This window comes from Anomaloglossus baeobatrachus, chromosome 5, assembly GCF_048569485.1.
Source record: "Anomaloglossus baeobatrachus isolate aAnoBae1 chromosome 5, aAnoBae1.hap1, whole genome shotgun sequence".
NCBI lineage: Eukaryota > Metazoa > Chordata > Amphibia > Anura > Aromobatidae > Anomaloglossus > Anomaloglossus baeobatrachus.
In genome coordinates this window covers 377,866,703-377,889,910 of record NC_134357.1, presented here as the reverse complement: position 1 = coordinate 377,889,910, position 23,208 = coordinate 377,866,703, and the positions used below count along the sequence as shown (strand labels likewise).

Genomic DNA, 23,208 nt, shown 5'->3' with positions numbered 1-23,208 from the left:
ACATTTCTCTAATTGTGCTACTTTTTTGTATACATTCCCTTTAATTCTAGAACAGTATACTTTTTTAGATTTTTATTGTGTAAGTCACAAGTCTTAAGTTTTGGGTTTGTTTTAGTTTTTTATTTTTCTTCAGTCTTATTAGGGACATGATTAGCTGTCAACCTGCATAGGCTTTTATTTTGATTCTGGCTGCCATGAAAATCTATTGGCATCTTGTGATGGTGTTGAGGGAGTCCCCTCCCTCCAATGTCCCCGATACCACTATCACTATTATTGGCAAATAGCATGTTAAATGGGTAGGATCAAACCCATCTATTCCGCCAGTTGTTGGAGCACTGTGTGATCGGTAATATACAATTATTGCTTCATGCTCAGCCTCTAGGTGTTCGACGTGTGGTGTTAACTACCCAGTACCAGCACTGTAAATATACAGGATAGTGATTTAGAGTTAAAAAAAAAAACAATACTAACACAAATTTGGGACAATGGTAAATAGATTTAATTTATATAGTGCATTTGGAAATAAGCAACATAAGGCACAAACTGTAGGATGAAAGACAAAGAAACAAAAAGAGGTAGATAGGACTACCATGCAGTGAAATACATTTTTCTCCCAAACCCTTCTAGGTATCCCATATTATTGCATATATGAAAACTTTAGAGGGCTTGCATCACCCATAGCTGCCATAAGAAACACTTCATATGAGATATCAGTTTTCACGTTACTGTCAAATGTACACACAATCTCATACCGAGCATTCCCATTAGTGTGATGGATGAACCAAGAACTTTCACAACACTTAGCAGAGATGCACAAACTGGCCGAGGGTCTCCTGCTCTGAAATGGACAGCCTCATGTATGACTATGAAGCTTTCAAGTTTGAGGCAGGGTACTATCAGACAGTTCGTGGATAACAGTCCACACGCAGACAGTGAGGCGTGTATGTGTGAACGCGGACCTATACTTTGGACAATACTTAAAATGCGCAAAATTTAACAGTGACTGATACATTTGGTGCATCCTTAACAATACGAGAGGTCGCAAAAATGCTTGGACAAATGTCACTAACACTTGTGTGGATTGTGTTTTTTGCAAAAACAATTAAAACAAAGTCTTGTGCATGGATTACCATATGCGAGACATTTTCAGCATTAAGCTAAGTGCACGCAATGCGCATATAATGCGTTTTTCAATGACAAATATTGTGCAGAAAACATGCAGCATTTTGCAGTACCAGAAAAATAAAAGCTGTCTGAAATGTCATGCAAGTGTTGCTTATTTTTTTACACCGTTTTTCATCCATACAGAGTGGGGAAAAATACAAACAAAAAACAGGCAGTCAAAAAACGTAGTGTCTTTTATACAGCGGCGTGCCTACCAACACATTGGGATTTGCAGAAGGATTTTATGCTGCAAATCCTTACAGTGATAGCCAGCAATACCAGTAAGGAAGCCACAGGAGTTATGGAGCCATTGAGCTGAGCTTCTTCTTTTTGCTCAGGTCAGTGTTGATAACAGCACCAAGCTTCAAAGGAGGAAGAACTATGTATAGTCAGAAGAAGACTACACCTCTGGATCAAACGGCTTTGTCTGACACACAGCAGCGACCATGCACCAGCAGGGGGTGCAGACCTCTATGGGGCTCGTCTGCATGTTGAATGGATAATGGGCGAGGATGCACTATAAGCAAACGTGCGACTTCAGTATTTGGTGCCCAGGAGCAGATCTCTGCATATGCTGATTCTCCAACTCCTAGCAATATTGATGATATTACAGCCATGATTGGGGACAGGATTGTAATGGCTTGCTAGGTAAGTGTGAACGGAGCTTTAGTGCCAGTGTGTATATCCCAGTAGTTATACTGTACTGGGGCTGTGAGGTGAGAACGGCACACTATCTTCTCCCTGCTGTGTGGGATCATCCATTTTGGTGTATGGACGCTATACTGTATATTCAGTAGTCACACTAGTGTTGGTTTGGTGGCCCTGGGAAGTTATGGAGTCCTAGTGGGCCTTATTGCCCTAAGTGGGACGATCCTGGTGGGTTCTGTGGTCTAGGCCGAGGTTAGCATGGCACTGGTATGTTGAAAAAAGTGTCTAACAATTACTGTGGTGTAAAACATCATTTGGTGAACATTAAGAATTCAGGTGAATGTAGTATGGTAAAGCAGACTCATTTTTAGCCCCTGTATTGTGTACCCCTTAGGCATTGTACTAGGCATTATATAAAGAAAAAAAAATAATAGGTGTACCAGTTGTATCTATAGTGTTTCTCTAATATTGTATAAAGTTACTTCATGCTCTAAGTGTAAATGAAGCAAGGAACGATTCTCAACAGCAACGTGAAAGACTGACATGAAGTGTTTGCTATACATAAAATTTTGCAGTAAGTGTTTACAGTACATTTTAGTGGGAAAATACAAAGGAATATCCACTTTAACTGACATGCTTGTATTCCATATCCACAGCACCAGCATATCGTCTCTTCAGCACGTGAATGAGATTTCTTTAAAGGGAGCCTGTCATGTCTGATAATGCTAATACCCTAGAGATATAAGGTTAATCTGCAGGTTAATTGTGTTATAGAGGTGCCAGGGGCTGTAGTGCTGAAAGTGCAGCTCCTGAGAGAAAATGTACTTTTTTTTCGCCTGGGTGCTGCCATATTTCAATCAAGCAAGCGTTACCAAACAATTACAGTTATCGCTCACAACACAGAGGTGGCTGTAACCGCACCTAGGCACTGACTGACAGCCAGCTCAATGCACTACAGAGTCAACTCCGAATCAGTGCTGGTGCGTGCTTACAGTCGCCACTCTCAGTGCTGTGAGCGGTGACTAAAGGTGGTGTCACACATAGCGACGACAACAACGACGTCGCTGCTAAGTCACCATTTTCTGTGACGTAGCAGCGACGTCCTGTCGCTGTCTGTGACATCCAGCAACGACCTGTCCCTTGCTGTGAGGTCGCCGGTCGTTGCTGAATGTCCTGCTTCATTTTTTGGACGTTGCTCTCCTGCTGTGAAGCGCACATCGCTGTGTGTGACAGCGAGAGAGCGACGAACTGAAGCGAGCAGGGAGCCGGGTCTGGCAGCTGCGGTAAGCTGTAACCACGCTAAACATCGGGTAAGCAAAAAGCCCTTTCCTTGGTTACCTGATATTTACATTAGTTACTAGCACCGCCGCTCTCACGCTGCCAGTGCCGGCTCCCTGCTCGCTGCACACGTAGCTGGAGTACACATCGGGTAATTAACCCGATGTGTACTCTGGCTAGGAGTGCAGGGAACAGGGAGCCGGCACAGGCAGCGTGAGAGCGGCGGACGCTAGTAACTAAGGTAAATATCGGGTAACCAAGAGAAGTGCTTTCCTTGGTTACCCGATATCTACCTTAGTTACGCTTCCACGCGTCGCTGTTGGCTGGGGGCTGGTCACTGGTCGCTGGTGAGATCTGCCTGTTTGACAGCTCACCAGTGACCATATAACGACGCAGCAGCGTCTGATAAGGTCAGATCGCTGGTTGTGATCGCTGCTGCGTCGCTATGTGTGACACAACCTTTACTGCTCCAGGCATACCTGCTTGATTGAAAGCTGGCAGCTCCCAGGAGAAGTAGTTACTTTTTTCCCCAGGTGTTGCACTTCCAGTACAGCGGTCGGGGCACCATCATCATAATGCTATTAACCCTATATCTGCAGGATAATAATGTTGTCAGACCTGATAGGATCCCTTTATATTGCACTACCACTGCTGCTAATGTGGTACGTAGCAGACTTTCCACCCACAAACCCACAGCAGAAAGTCCATTGTGTATTCACTCCATTAAAGAAAACTCTTCAGTCTCGATTCATCATAACTGGCGTTTTGCATGCCAGTCTTCATGAACTGAGCTATGGAGCCAAATTCCTTAAGAGGTGTGCACTTTCTTATGAATTTGGTGCATTTTTCAACTGCCGAGTGCCACCGCCTGAAATGTTAAGGCAGTCCAGGTCTGGAATACATTTCTGTCGTCAATTATGTAATTTTTATGATGTAAAAGATGATAAACTTGTTGAGTGTGCTTGGCTTAGATCTCTGTCCACTTTTTAAAAAGTAGTTAGGGTTAAAAAGAAAGCGAGGTGAAATGTTGTTCTCTCAGTATATGCAGTAATCTGTAAACACAAATACTGTACATATATTTTAAATATGCAATATCGGGATATCTGTAAAGGAAAGGGTGAATACATTTAACCAGCAAAATACAATTATAGGACGACAGAAAGGAAATATAGATTTGGTTAAAAAAAACTACGACAAAGATCATCAGATTTGTTATATAAAGCCTAAAAGCCAACAGTATATAACAGTCCAGGTTTAGAACCTTACAAGAGCTTTAGTCATTGAAGAAGGCTTTCAAGACCGACCTTAGTGCTGCATTACAAGAATGAAAGAAAATTAAAAGAAAGAATATTCAGAAATGTACAAACTAGTCCATCAATGTGGATGTGCAACAAATATGAGAATACACAAGAGGCTTGCAGATGAGTAAAATAATAAACAGTGACGTTATTCACCCTATCTAGCTCCAGTGCTGCCTCACGGCTGCTTCTCTAGTCTTTGGTGATAGGCTGCAGTGGTGATGTTATGTTGACTGTGCACATGACTGGGTGAAGGCAATCACTGGGCTAAGCCACCCATGCCATCTACAATCGACAAAATCATTGAGCCCAATGATTGGCTGCAGTGGTCCCATGGGCTTTTGATGTGACAGGCCACTGCACCCTATTACCAAGGATCGAAGCAGCACTGAGACCTGAGCCAGGGAGGAGGAGTAACGGCTCCATTTATTTATATACAATCTACAAGACAACCTTTTGGAGTTCTCTACCTAAAAAGGAGGTAAAAAACAAAACAAAAACAAAGGAATGTCTAAATCTAGGAATGTAAATGAAGCATGTAAAATAAAATTGCAAATCTGCAAAGTATAAAGGAATGCTTATAAAGTTACAGTATACATGTTTAGCACATTTTACCTGTTTTGGCTGCTTTCATTTTGCTAAATTATAAACTTACAGGCCATTACGGCACATGTTTATGGTCCTAAGGCAACACTAACTTTCTGGAAATCCGGCCTGCAAAGACATTTACACCTATTTTTCTTGTTATCAAATTTCCTGCTGCCAATAAAAACTATTAACAAAATTAACCACTTCAAGTTTGCCCAAAATCTGCTCACTGGAAAGTTTTATATACATCACTCATCTGTTCCGGCAGGTAAGACTAGATAAATACATTTTATACACAATATCTCGTGTGAATTAATATACGTATTTTGAAGTGTGAACGCCGACATGCTAAGGCTAAGTTGACATCATCACTGACAATATCGTTGTCTTGTAGCATCGTAGAACGGGAAGATGAAATTCATGCAGAGCTGGACCTGGCACACACCAGACACCGTCCTCACCTTGTCATCTGTTCTGGTGGGTTCTATTATTTGGAGATCAGGAATAGAGCTGCATGCTGTACTAGTGTCCTTGGCAAATATGACGACATCGGTGACAGAGGCTCCTTATGAATGTGTAGAGCCTCCTCAAAGCGTTCACACGTATTAATGAACTAAGCTTTGAAACATACTATACAAAGTAAACTAAAATAAGAGCATCTCAAGTGCCAATAGCATCTAAAAAGATACTGGAAAAGCAATGGAGAATCTGGCTTTAGCATTCGATCTGTGATCGAGGAGTGCGCCGTAAATTCATAGTGTGCCGATGCAATTCTTGCATTTGTCTAATTCTATCTTTCTGCCACATCAAGTTAGGGGGCATGGGGTATTTCTGTGTACCGTGCAGGTATCGGAATGGGATTCTCACATGACAGGCTGTAGCGCGGCACCGTGGCTGAGGCATGGGCGGCAGCAACATCCAGCGTTTGCGTTCAGCACAATAGCGATATGCCTCTTTCCTGTATTGTTTGTCTATGTCATCACTGTTCTTCCAACCCCCAATAATAAAAACATCATCTTTATAGTAGCATATAGCTGCACCTTCTATACCCAGAACTTCTGGTGGTAAGCTCTCAAGGATTTCATTTGAGACTTGCCTAGAAATTTTACTTTGCGCTTCATCAACAGTCACAGAGTAGCTCTTAGGACAGCACGAGGCAGTATTATAGAAATTGGTGCATGCAACAGACATCTGGAATGCACAGTAATTGTCTAGAAGTGGTAACGACTCAATATCCTGCCATCGACTACTTTCGATGTCGTATCGGCAGTTGATTGTTCTGAGGCCATCTTCATTATCACTATCAACCGGTGTACGGGCAGTTATGTAAACATAACGATCTTCTACACTAACAGCTTTCACATCGCGTAAAATCTTGGGAGCAGATTCTAAGATCTGCCATTTATCTTGCTCAGGGTCATAGACAGTGACATCTTTGAAGCCTGGGCTAAAGTTACCATGACCTCCAATACTATACAGGTTTCCTTTCACAGACATAAGACCAAAGGAATGTTTACGAGTGATCAAGTTGCATACTTGCTCCCAAATGTTGCGGCTTGGATTGTATCGCTCAACAGTTTTGGCAAACCCAGGCTCCATGGAGCCAGCCACATATACATGAGCATCTGTAGCCATCACTGCATGTCCATCGAGGTGATTGTGAATGTGGGGCAAGTTGACCCATCGATCTTCATGAATGAAATATCCAACACATTCACTTAAGTAGTCTCCTCCTTCTGAAACGCCTCCAATGACCATAATTACATCCATATTCTGGCCAAAGCGTGGCAAAGACGTCATGTGAGTGGCCAACGACTGCAAGTTTCCAGCTTGTACGTTTTCTGATCGCAAGGCATGGCCCTCAACGGCCTCCGCAACCAACTGTAAGCAGGCATCATTCGCAGCAACTAGCCTATCAGCTTTCACGTGTCTTGTAAGATAAGTGGGTTTCATTTGAGACAGTCGAAGAAGCCTAAACAATTCCTCAAAATATTTCTCTCTCTCATCAGTATTTTTCTGAATCCATTTTAGAATTGCCTCAAAGAGTATCTCTTCAGAGTCCACTGTGATCTCAGGATCGGAAAGCCAGTCTCTAACAAGATGGAATGGAAGTGTATAAAATTCATCATCCTCGATAACCTTGTAAAAATTTCTACGAATCATGTCAGCTGACTTCAGGGCTAGCTGATTGAGGGTGTACATATGAGCCAAACTGTGAATAGCCACACAGTTCGACAGATTCAGCTTTTTCTTCAGAAATTCTCCACAGAACTCCTTCAATCGAAGCAGCAAAAGTCTAAAACGATGAAAAAGTGAGAAAGAGAGAAAAAAAATAGATGTTAGATTACACTGGTGAAATACATTGAAGTTAGCTGTCATGAAATGAAAGTTTTAATAAATACTTGTACTTCTATCCTTTGCCGATCCTCCACATGTGGCTTTGGGACCACGGTGAATTTTTTTGGGGAGTTTTTTCGCTGCATCCATAATGCAGTGCTTAGGCCCCATTCACACATCAGTTTTTTGCCATAGTCACAATCTATCGAATATTGAAAAAAATGGATTTGGCAACTGATGCCACTGGATCCGTTTTTTTCTGACCAATTTGTTTTAGCGACGGATGGCCTCACATTTCATCCGCCATTCGACGGATCCGTTGAAAAATGTTTGTCCGTCGGACAGAGACAACGGCCAAAGTAACGTTTTTTGTGTACGTCGAAAAATAGGACAGCGACGGACCCGTCGCCGTCCGTCGTTTGGTAGAATGGAAGCCTATGGCAGGATCCATCTTAATCTGTCAAATGACGGAATCCGGCGACGGATTCCGTTTTTTTTTTTTTTTTAACTGAGCATGCTCCTATTATTTAGCCCCGAGCTAGTTTGATCCGTCAAAAAATGGATACGTCGCATTAGTTTAGCCACAATCCGAGACAGATTCGTCGAGAAAACAGATTGTGACTGATGGCAAAAAACTGATGTGTGAAAGGGGCCTTACAGGTCCAGCAAAGTGGATGGGATTGATAGAAATCTCCTGCCAACTGCGCTTCTTTTTACATTACGACAACTGGCCGGCAGTGCGCATTTCAAATCCGCAACACTTCAATCTCCCTTAGGCTAGTTTCACACTTGCACTATTTTGACGCAAACGGAATCCGTCACTACAGTACAGTTCATTTATTTACAGTGGAAGCGCGTTACTATGGCGCGTGTGTGTGTCATGCAGTACCCGCTTGTGTCCACATGATGTCGAGCTTCCACTGTAAATAAATGAACTGTACTACATTAGTGATGGATTCCGTTTGCGTCAAAATAGCGCAAGTATGAAACTAGCCTTACGGGTGTGCTGAGGTTTATGTGCAGATTGTCCCCATAGAATTGTGTTAGGTACGGAAAATTTGGAGGAAAAAAAAGGCACGTGTTTTAGAAACAAATGTAATCTATACATGAATGTATAGTTTTAGTTCTGTCAAAGCCAAATACCAGGAAGTATTAAAAATACTCTCCTCCTGTACCGGTGTGACTTGTTCACAGATGTTGTACTTTTTTTTATTATATACACCCCTTGTCATATGTAAAGCGCCATGGAATAAATGGCACTATAATACCAACATGGGGAAAAAAAAATTAATTACCGTAATTTACATAGTAGGTGTGAAGTGCTGCAACATCAAAAACTCACCAAAAGCTCATTATGGGGATGTAGCCTATAACACTGCAAGCTGTTTTAAAAGATCATTGCAGATTTAGGCTGTGTGCCCACGATCAGTGTTTGCAGCATTTTCCATGTAGCGTGTTTCTGAAGCGTCCAAAACGCTGCGTTGTACAGTACAAGGATTTCTAGAAACCCGTGCCCACTGTGCTTGTTTTTTCCATAGCAAACACTGACCTGCGGTGCGGTTTTCCAAGCTGAAGCATGTCAACTGTTTGCTGCGGATTCGCATGCGTCCTCCGTAGGGAGAACATAAGCGAGAGACCGCAGCGCACTGAACCCCAATCGCGGGTACGATGAGCTGCGTTCTCCTATGGAGGACACTCGCTGCCCCGCAGGTCAGGACCCGCCACGTTCAGGATGCAGTGAGTCTTGATTGTGTGCACATACCCTAAAAAGTTGTAGGAGCAAAAAGTCGGCTGTCAACCACGGCCAGACAGCCAATAGGGAGAAGACAGATGGTTAATTACAATCTCTGCCTTCTTGATTGCTGTATACACAGCACAGAACAAGCGCTGTGTCTACCATATAGCACACAAACATTGATTCTTCCTCTGGACCCAGTGATCATGTGCTCTACAGCTGCCAGGAAGAAGCAGGAGCTGTGGGGTCCTAGACTCAGCTCAGCAGTGGTCTTAGGAGGGAGAATTTACCTTGTAACTAGGGCTAATATGCCAGAATCAGCTACAGAGAGAATCAGTAATAACATTTATATTTAAATTCCTCCAGGAACTTTTTTATGACCTTATGAGTGAGGGCACAATGTATGGAATAAACAACAGCATTATAAATGCCAATTCAAAATGCTGGTTGTGCCCAAAAAATAAATAAATTAAAAAACATATATATACACACACACATATACATACATATACACACACACACACACATATACACATATACACATACAGTGCCTACAAGTAGTATTCAACCCCCTGCAGATCTAGCAGGTTTACACATTCGGAATTAACTTGGCATTGTGACATTTGGACTGTAGATCAGCCTGGAAGTGTGAAATGCACTGCAGCAAAAATGAATGTTATTTCTTTTTTTAAATTGTGAAACGTTTATTCAGAGGGTCATTTATTATTCAACCCCTCAAACCACCAGAATTCTGTTTGGTTCCCATAAAGTATTAAGAAGTATTTCAGGCACAAAGAACAATGAGCTTCACATGTTTGGATTAATTATCTCTTTTTCCAGCCTTTTCTGACCAATTAAGACCCTCCCCAAACTTGTGAACAGCACTCATACTTGGTCAACATGGGAAAGACAAAGGAGCATTCCAAAGCCATCAGAGACAAGATCGTGGAGGGTCACAAGGCTGGCAAGGGGTACAAAACCCTTTCCAAGGAGTTGGGCCTACCTGTCTCCACTGTTGGGAGTATCATCCGGAAGTGGAAGGCTTATGGAACTACTGTTAGCCTTCCACGGCCTGGACAGCCTTTGAAAGTTTCCACCAGTGCCGAGGCCAGGCTTGTCCGAAGAGTCAAGGCTAACCCAAGGACAACAAGGAAGGAGCTCCGGGAAGATCTCATGGCAGTGGGGACATTGGTTTCAGTCAATACCATAAGTAACGTACTCCACCGCAATGGTCTCCGTTCCAGACGAGCCCGTAAGGCACCTTTACTTTCAAAGCGTCATGTCAAGGCTCGTCTAAAGTTTGCTCATGATCACTTGGAGGACTCTGAGACAGACTGGTTCAAGGTTCTCTGGTCTGATGAGACCACGATCGAGATCTTTGGTGCCAACCACACACGTGACGTTTGGAGACTGGATGGCACTGCAACGACCCCAAGAATACCATCCCTACAGTCAAGCATGGTGGTGGCAGCATCATGCTGTGGGGCTGTTTCTCAGCCAAGGGGCCTGGCCATCTGGTCCGCATCCATGGGAAGATGGATAGTACGGCCTACCTGGAGATTTTGGACAAGAACCTCCGCTCCTCCATCAAGGATCTTAAGATGGGTCGTCATTTCATCTTCCAACAAGACAACGACCCAAAGCACACAGCCAAGAAAACCAAGGCCTGGTTCAAGAGGGAAAAAATCAAGGTGTTGCAGTGGCCTAGTCAGTCTCCTGACCTTAACCCAATTGAAAACTTGTGGAAGGAGCTCAAGATTAAAGTCCACATGAGACACCCAAAGAACCTAGATAACTTGTAGAAGATCTGCATGGAAGAGTGGGCCAAGATAACTCCAGAGACCTGTGCCGGCCTGATCAGGTCTTATAAAAGATGATTATTAGCTGTAATTGCGAACAAGGGTTATTCCACAAAATATTAAACCTAGGGGTTGAATAATAATTGACCCACACTTTTATGTTGAAAATTTATTAAAATTTAACTGAGCAACATAACTTGTTGGTTTGTAAGATTTATGCATCTGTTAATAAATCCTGCTCGTTTGCAGGCTCTAACTTATTTGCATCTTATCAAACCTGCTAAATCTGCAGGGGGTTGAATACTACTTGTAGGCACTGTAATATATATATATATATATATATTACAGTGCCTACAAGTATATGTAGTATATATATATGTATAGTATATATATATATATATATATATATATATATATATATATATATATATATATATATATATAGCATCATAGGCTATGTTTTGAGGGGAAATTTTAACCCCGCGCTTTACAGTTATTCACCAAAAAAACCTGCCTCCATTAAAGTGAATGGAGCTGGGAGCCACAGTGCAGCCAGAACTTCAGAAGAATGCGCAGCCACGCCCTTATATGGAATGTTGGCGTGTGACAATGCAGCCAGGCAGGGAAAGAGAGACACAGACAGGGTAAGAAACAGACACAAAGAGACAGACACAGACAAAGAGAGACTGACAGGGAAAGAGAGGGAAAGAGACAGACAAAGAGACAGACAGACACAGGGAAAGAGACAGACAGGGTAAGAGAGAGAAAGACAGGGAAAGAGACAGACAAAGACAGACACAGGGAAAGAGACAGAGAGGGAAAGAGACAGACAGGGTAAGAGAGAGAAAGACAGGGAAAGAGACAGACAAAGACAGACACAGGGAAAGAGACAGACAGGGAAAGAGACAGACAGGGAAAGAGACAGACAGGGAAAGAGACAGACAGGGAAAGAGACAGACAGGGAAAGAGACAGACAGGGAAAGAGACAGACAAAGATAGAGAGAGAGACCGAGAGATATATACAGAGCGGGAGACAGACATTACATTATAATTACATTTATATCTATTTGTTTTGTGGTTTTTGTGTGCAGAATACTTTTTTGTTAATACATTCTATTTTGTTAACAGCAGTTATTAACCCGGGCGAAGACGGGTAGTACAGCTAGTATGTATGTATGTATGTATGTATGTATGTATGTATGTATGTATGTATGTAATATATATATATTATTCTAAATTATATATAAAATATTATATATATATATATATATATATATATATATTATATAAAATTATATAAAATATATACATATACACACACGGAATAATTGAAACAAACAATATACCGTATTTTTCGGACCATAAGACGCACTTTTTTTCCCCCAAATGTTGGGGGAAAGTTGGGGGTGCGTCTTATGGTCTGACTGTGGCTGCGGGGAATGAGGGTGCTGCGGTGGAGCGGGTCATCGGGGGCACGAGCAGGCTACTATAGCAGCCTGCCGTGACCACGTGTGCCCGCTCATTACATATGCACGCCCATCCTCCCGCCCATTTCTCAGCGCAGAAGCCGGCGCTGACAGGCGGGCGGGAGGACGAGCGGGGACGCGCGCATAGTAAAGAGCCGGTCCACATGATCACCCCTGGCAATTACAGCCTGGAGTGATCATGTGCGGCTGTATTCACTGCCCCCCGCACATCATTATCAGCGCGGGGTGCAGTGAATCAGTACACTCACCTGTCCCCGTGTGTGGAGCCGTTCCCCCGCAGCACGCGATGTCTTCCTGTCTGTGCCGGTAAGCTGATCTGTGCTGATCAGCTGATCGGCACAGACAGGAAGACATCGCGTGCTGCAGGGGAACGGCTCCACACACGCAGGTCAGCGGCGCAGAGAGGAAGATGATCGGTGCTGGAGGGAGTGAGGAAAAGGTGAGTATAAACGTTTTTTTTTTTCTCTGTGCTATAGGATACAGGCCATATACTAGGATGGTATAGGAGCACGATGGGGGCATATAGCAGGATGGGAGTATATGAGCAGGAGGGATGGGGGGTATATGAACAGGATGGATGGGGGGTATATGAACAGGATGGGGGTATATGAACAGGATGGGGGTATATGAACAGGATGGGGGTTTATGAACAGGATGGGGGTTTATGAGCAGGATGGATGGGGGGTATATGAACAGGATGGGGGTATATGAACAGGATGGGGGTATATGAACAGGATGGGAGTATATGAGCAGGACGGATGGGGGTATATTTACAGGATGGGGGGTATATGAACAGGATGGGGGGTATATGAACCGGATGGGGGGTATATGAACCGGATGGGGGGGTATATGAACAGGATGGGGGGGTATATGAACAGGATGGGGGGGGTATATGAACAGGATGGGGGGGGTATATGAACAGGATGGGGGGGGTATATGAACAGGATGGGGGGGTATATGAACAGGATGGGGGGGGTATATGAACAGGATGGGGGGGGTATATGAACAGGATGGGGGGGGTATATGAACAGGATGGGGGGGTATATGAACAGGATGGGGGGGGTATATGAACAGGATGGGGGGGTATATGAACAGGATGGGGGGGGTATATGAACAGGATGGGGGGGTATATGAACAGGATGGGGGGTATATGAACAGGATGGGGGGTATATGAACAGGATGGGGGGTATATGAACAGGATGGGGGGTATATGAACAGGATGGGGGGTATATGAACAGGATGGGGGGTATATGAACAGGATGGGGGGTATATGAACAGGATGGGGGGTATATGAACAGGATGGGGGGTATATGAACAGGATGGGGGGTATATGAACAGGATGGGGGGTATATGAACAGGATGGGGGGTATATGAACAGGATGGGGGGTATATGAACAGGATGGGGGGTATATGAACAGGATGGGGGGTATATGAACAGGATGGGGGGTATATGAACAGGATGGGGGGTATATGAACAGGATGGGGGGTATATGAACAGGATGGGGGAATATGAGCAGGATGCTGGTATATAAGCAGAATGGGGGTTTATAGCAGGATCATATACAAGGCAGGAGGATCATTACCAGGATGGGGTACCTTAGTAGAGAATTTGGGGACATTACCCCCATAACAGTGTCAGCAGCAGATCCTCGCCCCATAACAGTGTGTCATGACCACATTTTTTTGCTTAAAGTTTTATTTTCCTATTTTCCTCGTCTAAAACCAGGGTGCGTCTTATAGTCCGGTGCGTCTTATAGTCCGAAAAATACGGTACATACATGCATACCATTAGGGTATGTGCACACAACATCTTTCAGACAGATTCTGAAAATAGTTTCAAAATTAAAAAGCGCAGAAACAAGTAAACATAATGGTCAGCAATGTTAAAACAACCGAGCTCCACACATGTTCAGTCTTGTTACTTTTATCTGCTTCAGAGTTCAGAAATCACGTGGTTAAAAGAAGTAATGTGTTCATTTACTAAAAGAAAAAAAAAAAAAAAAAACCCAAAAACACGAGTAAGGCTACATCCGCATGCTGCGTTCCGGTTTGACAACAAAACAGACTTTTGACAAATGTGAATACTGCGCTTGACAAAATAAAACCCGTGACCGTGCTTTAGCCGCGTTTTGGACAGTGCATTTTCAGATTGAGAAATCAATGGGTGGAAAATGTTGACAAAACGCAATGAAGAAGTGACCTGCTGCTTTTTTTGTCAAAGATTTTGACAAATAAAACGGTGAAAAAAAAACTGTGCGCATGGAAATTCAGACTTCTCATAGACTTTGCTGGGGAAGCAAAAGCATGCAGTTTGTCATTAGCACAGTGCAGTTTAAAACGCGACAAAAACGCAATGTGCGCACATGGCCTAAAGGTGCTTCAGGAAGAAGATGGTCAGTTTTTTCGGAAACAGACTAGGAGAGCCTTGGCAGGTGCACCCAGCGTCAAAGACATAGTGTGCACAGGCTCTTACAGCCTCCGAGTTCTTCAATTTACATTTTATGACGTTTTTACTTTCGTTTAATCGAGTCTCTGAGAATTCGGCATAGAAATAAATGCATGTAAGGCTAAGAGGAAGGGGTAGTCTTCATACAATAGAGGGCAATGGTGGACAATATGTTAAAACCAAGAGGTCGTTCAATAAATACAAATCCATACCAAAGGTAGATCAGGTGACAAATGTTCTTCACAGCAGTCATCAAAGTTAGTATGTATGGGGACAGATCCAAAAGTTGCAAACAAAAAAGGGCCCTTTACACCTAGAGGAAGCGATCAAAGAATAATACACTGGACTAATTGTCCACAAGTCCGGTGTCTTCATGAGAGCAAGATGGCCCCCGGCCTACTCCCTCTACAGTGGTCATGTGCAGGGACAGTTGTTACAGTTTAACCTCCACCTGTGCACACACTGGCTTAAAAGTGGTATTCCCATCTCCAAGATCCTATCCCAGTATGTAGTAGAGGTAATAATAAGAATATTAGCAAATACCTCCAATTAGAAATGTAGTATAGACTCCTGATATAGCCATGTCTCTTAGGCCGGTTTCACACATCTGGCTTTTTGCCGGTTTGACAGCTACAGTACACTGTCAGCGCAACAAGCGCCGGTCACATGCTGTCATGTGAAAGGAGCATGTGACCCGAAAGTTGCGGCGCTGCCACTGTACTGTATACACTGTACTGGCGTGCGCCGCATCGGTCAAACCGGTGAAAAGCCGGATATGTGAAACTAGCCTAACCTCACGTGCAGGGTTTTGTACCTTAAATAGCTATGGTTACGTCCACTCATATAGTGACAGTTAGTTGCTGTGGTCGTAACCATGGTTTCTAAACTGTAATGCCCTGCACATGATAAAGAGACATGGCTATATCAGGAGAACTATACTACATTTCTATAATACTTTGCTCATCATCATTATACCTGCTACATATTGGGATGGGAGGTGGGCATACCACTTTAAAGGGAACCTGTCACCAGATTTTTCACTATAAACTAAAAGTGTCACCTTCTGCAGCTCCTGGGCAGCATTCTATGAAGGTGCACCTTGTGCCCTGACTCCCCTTTCAGATCCCAAAAAGAACTTTAAAAAACATGACCCCCACGTATGCTAATTACCGGTGGGGCTCAGATGGGCAGGCTCATTTTTTGCTCCTGTCCCCCCTTCTGCCTCTGATCACCGTCCTCCTTTCTTGATTGACTTGATGCCGCCTCCGTCATCATCCTCGTATTTTCCAATCTCGCAGCTGTACAGAGTCGTGTCCGCTCGCACAGGCGCAATTCCCTCTGCCATATCGTGCGCAGAGCAGAAAACATAGCTGCCCTCATGCGCGCCGGTGAGCTAAATGTGCAGTCGCGAGATTATGGTCAGCGCTGTGCATGACCTCACCAGCGCCAGCCTCGTACCCGCCCATAATCTCGCTCCTGCGCATTTAGCTCACCTGAGCGCACGAGGGCAGCTATGTTTTGTGCTCTGCCCGCGATATGGCAGAGCAAACTGCGCCTACGCAAGCCGACATGACTGCACAGGCGCAAGATTTGAAAATGCGACGAGGACAATGACTGAGGACGTCATCACGTCAATCAAGGAAGGAGGACACCAAACAGCGGCAGGAGGGGGGACAGGAGCAGAAAATGAGCCCGTCCATCTGGCCAACCAAGGTAATTCGCATACGTGGGGGTCATGTTTTATAAAGTTACTAGCTGTACTGCCCGGGTTAATAACTGCTGTTAACAAAATAGAATGCATTAACAAAAATGTATTCTGCACACAAAAACCTCAAAACAAATAGATAGAAATGTAATTATTAAAAGGCAAAAACTAAGCTAATAGAAGCATTTCACAACATATATTTCAACACCACAGATATTCCACACAGATTTAACTAAACTGGCCAAGTAATGTGCCCCATCTGCCTCTTTCCCCGTCTGCCTCTCTTTTTCACCGTCTGCCTCTCTCCCTGTGTCTCTATCAGTCTCCCCTCCGACATCTTATTACCTTACATATAAGCTTCTTCTACTATGAATGTCTTTTGTTCCTATAGCAACCACTTACAGCTCCTACTAATAACCTGTAGTTCCAGGCTCCATTTACTTTAATGAAGGCATGTTTTTTGGAGAGTAACTGTAAAACGCAGGGTTAAATTTTCCTGTCAAAACATAGTCTACGACGTTCCCTGGGTCACATGAGGTGTCTGTGCAAAATATTGTGATTGTAAATGCGACGGTGCGGATACACTTTTCGTTTCACTTTTTCCCCCATTATATAGATAGGGGCAAAATTGATTGGTAAATTGGAACGCGCGGATTTAAAATTTCGCCTCACAACATAGCCTATGACGCTCTCAGGGTCCAGAAGTGTGAGTGTGCAAAATTTTGTGGCTGTAGCTGCGATGGTGCAGATGCCAATCCCGGACATACACACATACAGCTAGTTTATATATCAGATTTTTGGGGTCTGGAAGGGGAGTCAGGGCACAAGGTGCACCTTCATAGAATGCAGCCCAGTTTAATAGTGAAAAATCTGGTGACAGGTTCCCTTTAAGGGTTTTTATAGTGTTGTGGCAGTTCTATATTGGATTTTTTTCAGTCAAGGCTATTTCTGAACTATTTATTGGGTTATAAACTTTGATCTATGATACGGTACGTGTTACAGTAAAGAGCCTGTAATAAATAATATACATGATGTTGTTAGGTAATTGTGAGTTAGACTCTTGTTCCTCTCTAGCCCTGAATATAATCGATTCATAACTTAACAAAATCCTGGAGCCTCCTGGACACTTTGGATTCACCAGAATGCCAATTTTTCCAGATTCAGTTCAAGTGGATCCTGGTGACCGGCAGGTTGCCATTTTGCTGGAGTCTTTATAATAAAAAGAAGGACATGGAAGGGGATCAAACAATAAGCTTATACACCCACCTGTCCTAGCACCGCCGCTCCCCACCAGGTCCTCTTCTCGCTCCCTAAGGTCATTCTCTGGATTTTCAGACATTAGGCCTCAAGGTCACATTGGGCACGCCGCTCCCCATAACGGTGTAAGCCATACTGCTGGAACATCCAGTCACAGGGAGCGCCATGCCGAAAATGACCTCAAAGCTTACTGCCTAAGGCTATGTGCGCACTAGTGCATTTTACCCGCGGATTTGCCGCGGAAATTTCTTGAGAAATGTCTGCAATCTTTGTGCAGACATTTCCCAGCAAATTCTATGGTAAAAAAAAAAGCTGTGCGCACTGGTGCGGATTTTTCTCAAGAAATTTCCTTGAGAAGAATTTCTCAAGAAACTTTCTTGAGAAAATGAACATGTCCATTATTTCCGCAGGTACCCTGCGGATTTCGGCAGTACAGCCTGCAAAAATCCGCAGGGAACCACCCGCGGGCAAATCGCGGCAATTCCGCGGCAAATCCGCATGCGGATTTGGTGCGGATTTTTCCCGGAGGTCCGGAAATCTTTCACTCCAAGAAGTTTCTCAAGAAATTTTCTTGAGAAAATTCACATTTCTAGTGCGCACATAGCCTAAAAATCCAAACAGTGACCTGAGGGAGCAAGAAGAGGACCTGGTTGGGGGCGGCGGTGGCAGAACAAGTGGCTTATAAGATTATTATTTTTTAGATCCCTTCCATGTTCTCTGTATAAGGCCCTGTGCACACGCTGCAGTTTTTGCTCCGATTTTGCTGCATGAATTGCTGCAGAAAGTGTTCAGAACCTTGCTGCAGTCCTTCCCCAGCAAAACCTAAATGGTGTTTGCACACTGCGTTTTTTCCCCTACAGGTTTTGCTGCATAATTTCTGCAGCAAAAGAATGAGCATGTCACTTCCTTTCTGCAGGTACCTGCGGGTTTTGCCATAGATAATGGTTAAAGACCATAGGGACCAACCCGTGGAAAAACCGCTGCAAAAACGCGGGTGCGGATTTTTCTTACGAAAAGTCCATTTTCTAGTGCGCACATAGCCTTAAGCACCACCCACCTCAGCATGTTTTTTTCAGCACTGGAGTGGTGCTTTAAATCTAAGTCTCCTACCCCTTTGTTATAGTCACCTGCCACCGTCTTCATTTGTTTCCAGCGCTACTCTGGTCGCTCTCCTGTGATCTGTAACCTGCCGGCAGCTAAAGTGTTTCATTGAGCGTACTGGAGGTCAAAACTTAAAAAAATAAAAGGCTATGATGTCAAAATGTGACAGCGCAATTTAAATGCCCCCTGCGGGTAACACGCACTTACCCGCCGCCATTGGAGGCCCCGTGACTTGATCATGGAGAGCCGATGGTTGACATGGTAGCACAGGGTCATGTGATGAGTCCTGTCGCTATCATGACTTACTTCCCGTTACAGCCGGCAGAGCACTGGCTGTAACAGAAGATGAGCATTTCTGCTGATCTGAGCCGTGCAGGTCATATCAGGAGAAATGAATGAGTGGTCAAGACTGCTGAACCTTATAGTCCCCTAGATCAGAGGTTCCCAACTCCAGTCCTCAAGGCACACCAACAGTGCATGTTTTCAGGATTTCCTTAGTATTGCACAGGTGATAATTTAATCACCTGCAAAGGTGCTGAATCCAACACCCATGCAATGCTAAAGAAATCCTGAAAACATGCATGGTGTGCCTTGAGGACTGGAGTTGGGGAACCTCTGCCTAGAGGGACTAGTAAAATTAAAAAAAAAAAAAGTTTTAAAACAATAACAAAAAATAAAAAAGTTCAAATCGTCCCCCATTCGCTCCATTGAAAATTATAGGGGAAAAAAAAAAAATATACACACAATTGCTATCGCTGCGTTCAGAAATGCCCAATTAAAATATAAAATCAAATCTGATCGGTAAATGGTGTAGCGGCAAAAAAATTCCAAGTACCAAAACTATGGTTTTGGTTGTTACAAATTTTGAGCAAAATGCAATAACAGGTAATCAAAACGTAGCATCTGCGCAAAAATGGTACCGTTAAAAAAAGTCAGCTCAAGACACAAAAATATAGGTCGTCACTGAGCCCTATCGTTACGGGTTGCGGAAAAAGGCACAAAAAGTGTGCCACTTTGTTTTAACAAACTTCTGAATTTTTTTAACCCCTTAGATAAAAGTAAACCTAAACATGTTCATTATCTATGAACTCGTACCAACCTGAGGCATCACACCGAAACATCAGTTTTACCATATAGTGAACAGTGAATAAAATATCACGAAAACAGTCATGCAATTACACTTTTTTTTGCAATTCTCCAGTACACTATATGATAAAACTCATGGTTTCATTTAAAAGTACAACACGTGCTGCAAAAAACAAGCCCTCACATCGCAATATTGCCGAAAAAATAAAAAAAAAAAAAAAAGAAGTTACTGCTCTCAGAAGAAAGGGAGCAAAAAAAAAAAAAACGGAAAAATCGGCCAGGGATAAATGTGTTAAAGCGCCATTGCAGCCTGAAAAAAGAAAAAAACCTGGACTGGTGCTTTAAAGGGTACGTTCACACAATCAGAATTAGCAGCGTGTATCCAAAATGCTGCGTTGTACAGTACAAGCACAGTGGATGAGATTAATAGAAATATCCTGTCCTTTTTAATGCTGAGTAAACATACACGCAGCACAGCTTTCCGAGCTGCAGCATGTCAATTTATTTGTGCGGAGCTGTGAGTGTCCTGGGCGTTAGAGAATACAGCGAAAATACGCTGCTCCCAGAATCCTGATCGTGGGCAGGGACGCTGCGTTCTCCCACACAGGACACTAGTGTCTCCACAAGAGAAAACACGCTGCATCCAGAACGCTGGCACTACGGATCGCGGGCACGTAGTCTAATACATTGCCGCACACACTGCTTCTGGACACAGGTTGTCTTCTCCTGCAGAGGAGCGAGTGTTATCCACAGGAGAACGCAGTGTTCGTGCTATGGTGAAAGTTTCGTCCGCTTCAGACTTTCACGTCTCCACAAGCATGAACTGATATGCTGCAGCTTGTAAAGGCACTCCGCAGGTCAGTTTACACATTACTAAAAAGAAGCTCAGTGGGAAGGAGATTTCTATAAACCCCATCCACTGTGCTGGTACTGTACAACGCAGCGTATGGGGCACAGGAAAACACAGTACAAAACGCGACTGACCCTGATCATGGGCAGGTACCCTAAGGTTTGGGTCTGCAGAGACCGCAGAACATCAACCCTTTCTCACAGAATATTATTCGGACGGTCAGACTTCACGGGAGCTTTGCTCTCCACTGTGCGGCCGATGGTACAGCTAGTCATCACGGACAGCCGGCCCACGCTACAGAGCCGCCACACTGCGCCCACAGCGCTACACCCAGCCACAGCCCACACACTGTGCTACAGCCGGCCACGATCCAGAGCCGCCACACTGCGCCCACAGTGCTACACCCAGCCACAGCCGACACACTGCCCCCACAGCCGGCCACGGCCCAGATCCACCACACTGCCCCCACAGCCGGCCACGGCCCAGATCCACCACCCTGCCCCCACAGCCGGCCACACTGCCCAGATCCACCACCCTGCCCCCACAGCCGGCCACACTGCCCAGATCCACCACCCTGCCCCCACAGCCGGCCACACTGCCCAGATCCACCACACTGCCCCCACAGCCGGCCACACTGCTCAGATCCACCACACTGCCCCCACAGCCGGCCACACTGCCCAGATCCACCACCCTGCCCCCACAGCCGGCCACACTGCTCAGATCCACCACACTGCCCAGATCCACCACACTGCCCCCACAGCCGGCCACACTGCCCCCACAGCTGCCACACTGCCCCCACAGTCGGCCACACTGCCCCCACAGCCAACCACGGCCCTGAGCCGCCACACTGCCCCCACAGCCGGCGACACTGCCCCCACAGCCAACCACGGCCCAGAGCCGCCACACTGCCCCCACAGCCGGCCACGGCCCAGAGCCGCCACACTGCCCCCACAGCCGGCCACACTGCCCCCACAGCCAACCACGGCCCAGAGCCGCCACACTGCCCCCACAGCCGGCGACACTGCCCCCACAGCCAACCACGGCCCTGAGCCGCCACACTGCCCCCACAGCCGGCCACACTGCCCCCACAGCCGGCCACACTGCCCCCACAGCCGGCCACACTGCCCCCACAGCCGGCCACACTGCCCCCACAGCCGGCCACACTGCCCCCACAGCCGGCCACACTGCCCCCACAGCCGGCCACACTGCCCCCACAGCCGGCCACACTGCCCCCACAGCCGGCCACACTGCGCCCATAGTTGGCCATGGCCCAGAGCCGGCACATTGTGCCCACAGCGCTACACCCAGCCACAGCCGACACACTGCCCCCACAGTCGGCCACGGCCCAGATCCACCACACTGCCCCCACAGCCGGCCACACTGCGCCCATAGTTGGCCATGGCCCAGAGCCGGCACATTGTGCCCACAGCGCTACACCCAGCCACAGCCGACACACTGCCCCCACAGTCGGCCACGGCCCAGATCCACCACACTGCCGCCACAGCCGCCCACACTGCGCCCCCCACAGACGGCCACACTGCGCTACAGCCGGCCACGGCCCAGATCCACCACACTGCCCCCACAGCCGGCCACACTGCGCCCCCCACAGCCGGCCACACTGCGCCCCCCACAGCCGGCCACACTGCGCCCCCCACAGCCGGCCACACTGCGCCCCCCACAGCCGGCCACACTGCGCCCCCCACAGCCGGCCACACTGCGCCCCCCACAGCCGGCCACACTGCCCCTCACCTGTCCGACAGCTCCAGCACCTCATGCACGTTCCCGGTGCACACTCGGATCTGCCCCGTGTACATGTACTGGATCACGGCCTCCACGGTCTCCAGATCCGGCCCAGGCTCCGAGCTCCATTTCATATCCACCCGGCCGGAGCGGGACTCCTGGAAGTGGCCGCACAGCAGCGGGGTGAAGTAATCGGTGGCCGCAGCCAGCACGGAGCGGTGAGCGGGGAATTCGCGTCCTCCTCCAACGAACACCAGCGTCATGTCACAGAACAGGCCCTGCTTCCTCTGCTCGTTCTGCCGCCATGCCAGCTCCGAGCAGTGAGTCTCCGCCACGAACACCTCAGCCTCTCCATCTTCTACCGCCCCATCTCGCTGCTCTGCGTCCTCCTGCATTGGAAGTTGCGGCGACAACGACGTCACGGCCATTGCCGCAGCCATCTCGGCCTCCAGGGTGGAGAAGCCTCCGGGTATCCGGCCTGACAGCCGCTACGTCACCACGGCCTGTCACTCCGAGCATGGAGGCGTGTACAGGAGCAACGAGCGCATACGTCACCACGGCCTGTCACTCCGAGCATGGAGGCGTGTGCAGGAGCAACGAGCCCATACGTCACCACGGCCTGTCACTCCGAGCATGGAGGCGTGTACAGGAGCAACGAGCGCATACGTCACCACGGCCTGTCACTCCGA

At 46.1% G+C, this 23,208-nt stretch overlaps 1 protein-coding gene across 1 annotated transcript; it reads right to left on the bottom strand.

The window, feature by feature from the left end:
* Positions 1-476: 476 nt before the first annotated feature.
* KLHL11 (kelch like family member 11) lies at positions 477-23,084 on the bottom strand. Its single transcript, XM_075350029.1, has 2 exons — positions 22,529-23,084; positions 477-7,272 (listed from the first exon to the last, which is right to left on the bottom strand). The coding sequence occupies exons 1-2, from the start codon at positions 22,957-22,959 to the stop codon at positions 5,691-5,693; spliced, it is 2,013 nt and encodes a 670-aa protein (XP_075206144.1). The 5' UTR covers positions 22,960-23,084; the 3' UTR covers positions 477-5,690.
* Positions 23,085-23,208: the final 124 nt, after the last annotated feature.